Raw genomic sequence first — 5,826 nt, 5'->3', positions numbered from 1 at the left:
AGCCGTACCGCCGACCTCTGCCAACTCGACCAGGCAAGACCACCCGGGTCTACATGGCGCTCATCATCACCTACTCCCCCCTCCCCTCACACGTGGCGGCCAGGGAGTCAACCATACTGTCAGCCACGGGCGGGAGCGACAGATGCTTCACGGGGTGCCCCTCCGACGGGACCCCGCATTCAGCATGTCCCACCGGTGATAAGACCGCTCCGGGGGTAGGGCCCTCCAGCCAGCCACACAGGCCACCGGCCGGTCCCCACCCACACCTTTTATGTATAATTTAAGTCGGGGCGGTTGGCCTATAAAGCCCCCGGCTATCCCCATGCAACAGGGCGGCCGATCACACACACCCACTCACGTAGAGAGGCAAGAAGAGCGAACATCTCCTTCTTTCTCCTCTAGCTATCACCTCAAGGAGCGCCATTGTAACCTTCATCTACCATCTATCCACTTCGGCAGGACTAGGGGTGTTACCTCCCACGGAGGGCCCCAAACCTGGGTACATCACGTATCACCACTGCTTGTTCCCAATCTCGTTCCCGGAGTCCTTCGACACACATTGGCCCCAACCACACGAGATAAGAGACCCCTAGGCATCTGTTGTGACAAAACAACGACATTACAATTGAGAAGAAATTCCCTGCCCACCAAGCTGATGTGATATTCAAATGCCATCTTTTTTTACAACATGGTCACCGATGCGAAGCAGCGTGACACTGATCGCATGCTGGAGATCATGGAGAGGATTTGGAGCACTCAGACGATGACTCATCGCGAAGCGGTCTGGTTGATGATGTTGTGTTGCTATCTTCTTAGCCTTTTGGAGTCTGGCCTGTGGGCGATGTATTGTTTCTTGGTTTTTGCTTTGTGTCGGACTCTCTGTTGATTAGACTTGTGCACTCATTGATGTATCTGATGGTCTGTACGCTATGGTTTGTATTGATACCTTCTGGATGCTGCCTGGTAGCTTTATTAATTCAACGCTCGGAAGCCTTTAGCGTCCTTGCTTCAAAAAAACAGCGGAATTCAATTTCCCGTCGGCCTTGGCTTGGTATAGCGGCACAGCGTAAATCGATCCGTTGTCGGATTCGATGGATAGCCAGTCGTCAAACCCTAGCTTCACTCGTCTCGGACGAATCTTGTATCTACAATTTGGCTCTGATACTATTTTTTAGATAAAACGAGATCAACGAGACACGAGAGACACGGATTTTACGTGAGGACTCTTGCGGGAAAAATCATAGACGCACGAAGTCGTAGTCACTATGATGGGGGGTATTACAAGGACAAGGTGATACACCATATTTAGATGCGACTATATGAAGTATATATATGAGGGGCAATAAATGAGAGTTTTTGAAGGATAAGTGAACGAGTTATACTCGTACGCGTCCGTACCAACGCAAAGGCCCATCCGTGTTACTTCTAATTCAATACCTGAGGATTTAAATCACAATTTAACAGTCCTTACTGTCTTACATTTTCCTCTAGATATTACCTGGGATATTTGTTTCAGCTAGCAGAAGATTTTGATGCTCTCGGAATGTGCCTTTTTGGGATATGTTCTGATTGATTAGCATAGATGTGGTAAGTCAATTATTGCCGCAGCTCTTTATGGTCTTTCTGGCTCTTCAGTTGTGGAAAAAAAAGTTCACCTTATAATTCCTGGCTATAGACTGGTAGGCCTTTTATTAACCCAACAGACACAACGTACATTGGTTTGACAATTGCAGAAACAGAGTCGAACGACAGGAAACTACAAGCTGCTTGCAAGCTTGGGCGCGATCAAACACATCCCGAATTGCTACGGATTGTGCTGCATTTCTAGGGATTTCGCAATTGTCTGCGCTCAAAGTGGAGGATCTTTTCTTAGTTGATCCTCCTGCAGTTCTTCCTGATCTGTCCGCTGGACCCCGTCAGCGGCCCGATGTCCCCCATCTTGACCATCCCCACCACGAAGTCCTTGAAGAATGAGCTCTGGCTGCCGACGTACTGCCGGACCAGCGCGTCGGCGGCGCCGCCGTTTAAGAGCTCCTGGTCCGAGTGTAGGAGGGCCCTCTTCTGGACGAGGTTCTTGTAGTAGTTGTTCTCGAAGACGGTCGGGGTCTGCAGGTCCAGCGGCGCCAGGTTGTTGTCGCCGAAGCCGGCGGTGCGAGGGCAGCCTGACTGGCGGCTCCTGGCGAAGCCGTCGTCGATGTTGGTGTCGTTGTAGATGTGGTCCCGGAAGTTTGTGCAGCGTGCCAGGCCGATCGTGTGCGCTCCTGGAAACAAGTGATAGGTCACGTCAGGTTACCGTTAAAAATGCTTGGTTACCCATTTTCATTCGATTGGCAGCAATCATTCACCAACTTTCGTAATTACTGTTTCTACGTATTTTAACATTTTAAGTGACCACGGAACAATTTTTGTTGTTGTTGTTGTCTAGTAGTCTTACAGAGCAAAATTTCCAGAGGCTCAGGTCAATGGTAATCAGTCAGCAACTTTATAATTCATCACCTGTAAAGTACAGTAGTATATTTCTTTAATCCTGAAAAGGTCATATATACTCCCTCCGATCCTAGATATAAGTTTTTAAGAAATTTTACTAAAAACTACATACGAAACAAAATAAATGAATCCATACTCTAATATATGTCTATATACATCCGTATATAGTTTATAGTGAAATTTTTTAAAAGACTTATATTTAAGAACGGACGGAGTAGAAGTTAAAACGTGGCTATCAGTTCCGTTGGTTGAACCCAGCTGTTTTTTGTTTTTGTTTTGCGGCTATATACAAAGCTTACCTACTCCATCGAGAAATTAACAGTGTGGAGAAGTAGTCAAATAGTTTCACCTTGCTCTAGGAACGGAAAGTATGTATATTACGTGATCACTACTTTTATCTTGGTTATTAAGACTGCAACAGTACTTCAATGATGGATTGGGATAGAAATTGATCGATGTTATGTTGTGAATTTATGTTCTGTAAATTCCAGTAAAAAGAGGTTAATATGCAGAGATGTTAGTTTTTTTAAACTCTGTTAGTTGTTTAATTGGCGGCTAATGAGTACGTGCATTTGCATGTACTACGTATGTTAGTACTACCTGAGAGCGCGACCATGTCCTTCTGGCACAACCCCTGCGCGGCGAAGAGGGACGTGAGGTTTGCGAGCCCCGACGTGGGCGGTGGGATGTTGTTCTCGGCGCCGGTGAAGCTCGCCGTCGTCGAGTCTCTCCGCCCCATCTTCACCTCCCAGCTCGGGCCACCCAGCTGTACGTACGTACACAACGAACGTCACAGCGTTAGACTTTGTTGAAGGGTAGTACGTACTACTAGTAACTAAGCATGACTATGAATGTTTGGATACTTACGAAAACGACGCTCTCCTCGGCGGCGACGGCGAGGACGTCGGCGCAGGAGACGACGCCGGGACACTCCTTCTCGACGGCCGCCTTGATGGCGTCGATGACCTCGAACCCCCTGACGGAGTTCTTGTTGGGCGCGGCGTTCTTCTCGCCGCGCAGCCCCGGCGCGTCGTCCAGCAGCAGCGAGGCGTCGCAGCCCTGGACGAAGCAGTCGTGGAAGAAGAGGCGGACGATGGAGGCGCCCACGCGGCGCTCCCTGGTGATCGCCGGGTGCAGCGCCGAGCGCACGGCTTTGAGCATGCCCGGGCACGAGCGCGAGTAGAAGCCCGACGACAGCTGCGCCGACGCGCCGCCGGCGACCACCGCTAGGACGAGCGAGACCAGGACGACAATGGCACGCGCCGCCATTATCGATGGAATCAACTGTGTTAGCTATCTAGCTAGCTAGATAGATAGTGCCTTGAGAGCTTGTTTTGCTGGATGGTGGAGGAACGCGGGGCGGCCGGTATTTATAGGGAGAAAAAAGCCAGCTCACGCCGGACGCCATGATTAGGTATACTGGTCTGCCATCGTATGTTATTAGATTGCATCATCGTCTAACCTACTCCGGTGGACTTTGAGCGTTGATCAAACCGGCGCGCGCTTTGGCATAACGCGTTTCACACCAGGTGCTACATGGATCCGGCCGTGTAGCTGGCATATGTAACGTCCTAGCTCGTGGATAGAAAAAACAGTTATGGTAGAAAAAGCTGCTTGCCGACACTTTGTCATCGAAACGGTTAAGTAAAGAGTCATGTCTTGCATGTTGTTGACACACGAACACGTCACGTGTACCCTCGACACCGAGGATGATACACCGCAGCTCACGTCGAAAGATATCCGACCGACAGCACGGTATGCAAGACAGTCGGTGGATGCTTTTGAGGATCCGAAACCCCACACGCCCGGAAAGGACCCCGTCGGGGCTTGCGACAGCTATGTGCTGCCCTAGGTTGGCCTAACCGCCCCTAGGGCCTCGTGGATCGCTGCCCTTCAAACGAAGAACGAGAAAGAAGAAGAGCAAGGGAGGGATATAAAGGTAAAGGTAACAAGTAGTAGATTAATTTGTTCAATTGTGTGTTGTTTCAATCGGTCATCACCTTCAATATATATATGAGGCGGCTGAATTTTCCGTACAAGAAAAGGACTAAAAATTCCATCCAAAACGTAAAAAAAAACTAACCTAACTCGAACGGGAAACTTTAGGAATTTTCCGCACCAACTCGAAGCCATCAAGTGATTTTTCTTGGTCCCACCGAGTTAACGTGGCCAACTTTCTGTAATATCCTGCATCTCACTCGGAATTTCTGAGTGATTTTTCTCGAAATTACCGAGTCAACTCGGTGACACCGAGTCAAAAAACTCAGTGGATCCGAAATGACTCTGCAGGTTCTGTTATTGATCTTGTTTTTGTTCCATAGGTTGCATATGACTTTTGATTGAGACGATCTTTATACCAGAATCGACCGCTTCGACGAGGCGCTCAACTTTCATAATGAAACATTTTCCATCAGAGACAATCTTAATTGAGTTTCATGTCATTCTTTAATCTGGTGTCAATATGAGCATCTCTGAGCTTGTCAAAACTTGTGCATCCGAACTCCATTTTAGACTATATTCATATCCATCTTGATCTTCTCGAAGAAAGCCTTTCCATGATGACTTCCAGTCATAAGTTTGAATTAATCTTTACATAGCTTTAAGCAACTTTTATGGTTGTGGCACTTTTAAGCGTCAATACATGCATGGCTCCGTCATCTCGTATAGCTTTCCTGCGCTACGGACAGATTTTGCTCTTGGAGGCCAAGCACCATGAAGGCATCCAAATGCAAAAAATCAAAATTCATATGTTTACATTAAAAAAAATTCTAAAAAATACAGAGATAGATGAAGGCATAATGCACAAGCATGTGAATTTTCAAGCAAAAATACATTGAAATAGGGGCTATGCAAAAAAGACAAATCTAAGGCTGTTTGACACATGATACTATTCATTCTCTTAAACCATGATTTTTTTTGTACAGGTTGAATTTCAATGTATTTATCCTGAAATTTTACACACATATGTCTTACAACCTTGTTTAGTTATATATTTTTTTCAGATATTTTTGAAACAAAAAATTTTACATTTTAAACTTTTCAAAAAAAAATCGGCCTCCATGAAAGCCGAGATCCAAAAACGCCATTCTCCTTTCGTGTCCAGTGGTTGCTACCTATAGTACTCTAGTACGTAGTAGAGTAGATGGTATATTGAGTCAAATTTGGATAAAATTTTTGTAACACTTGCCTGGACCTTAAGGCGGCACTTAATTTGGCATAGGAAGAGTACATTAGGGCACGCTTATGATTTCTTACTGTAAATAATTTCTGCATCACCTTTTCGCTACGCAACAAATGTCAAGGTTAGCCTACGTCTCGATCGGCATGTAGCTACTGCCT

The 5,826-nt window shown here is 46.7% G+C and overlaps 1 protein-coding gene across 1 annotated transcript; it reads right to left on the bottom strand.

Moving 5' to 3' along the window:
* Positions 1-1,666: 1,666 nt before the first annotated feature.
* On the bottom strand, positions 1,667-3,838 carry LOC123448054 (peroxidase 4-like). Its single transcript, XM_045124823.1, has 3 exons — positions 3,355-3,838; positions 3,088-3,253; positions 1,667-2,261 (listed from the first exon to the last, which is right to left on the bottom strand). The coding sequence occupies exons 1-3, from the start codon at positions 3,754-3,756 to the stop codon at positions 1,870-1,872; spliced, it is 960 nt and encodes a 319-aa protein (XP_044980758.1). The 5' UTR covers positions 3,757-3,838; the 3' UTR covers positions 1,667-1,869.
* Between the last annotated feature and the right edge of the window lie 1,988 nt (positions 3,839-5,826).

The sequence above is a fragment of the Hordeum vulgare genome, chromosome 4H (assembly GCF_904849725.1).
Source record: "Hordeum vulgare subsp. vulgare chromosome 4H, MorexV3_pseudomolecules_assembly, whole genome shotgun sequence".
Classification (NCBI taxonomy): Eukaryota; Viridiplantae; Streptophyta; class Magnoliopsida; order Poales; family Poaceae; genus Hordeum; species Hordeum vulgare.
This window is presented reverse-complemented; position numbering and strand designations above follow the sequence as displayed.

What these genes read in the sequence shown, in the direction of transcription:
- LOC123448054 (XM_045124823.1), bottom strand. Translation starts at nt 3,756, where the DNA reads ATGGCGGCGCGTGCCATTGTCGTCCTGGTCTCGCTCGTCCTAGCGGTG. An exon ending in CCGAGGAGAGCGTCGTTTTC is followed by an intron (nt 3,254 to 3,354) that starts GTAAGTATCCAA and finishes ACGTACGTACAG; the next exon opens with CTGGGTGGCCCGAGCTGGGA. An exon ending in GGACATGGTCGCGCTCTCAG is followed by an intron (nt 2,262 to 3,087) that starts GTAGTACTAACA and finishes ACTTGTTTCCAG; the next exon opens with GAGCGCACACGATCGGCCTG.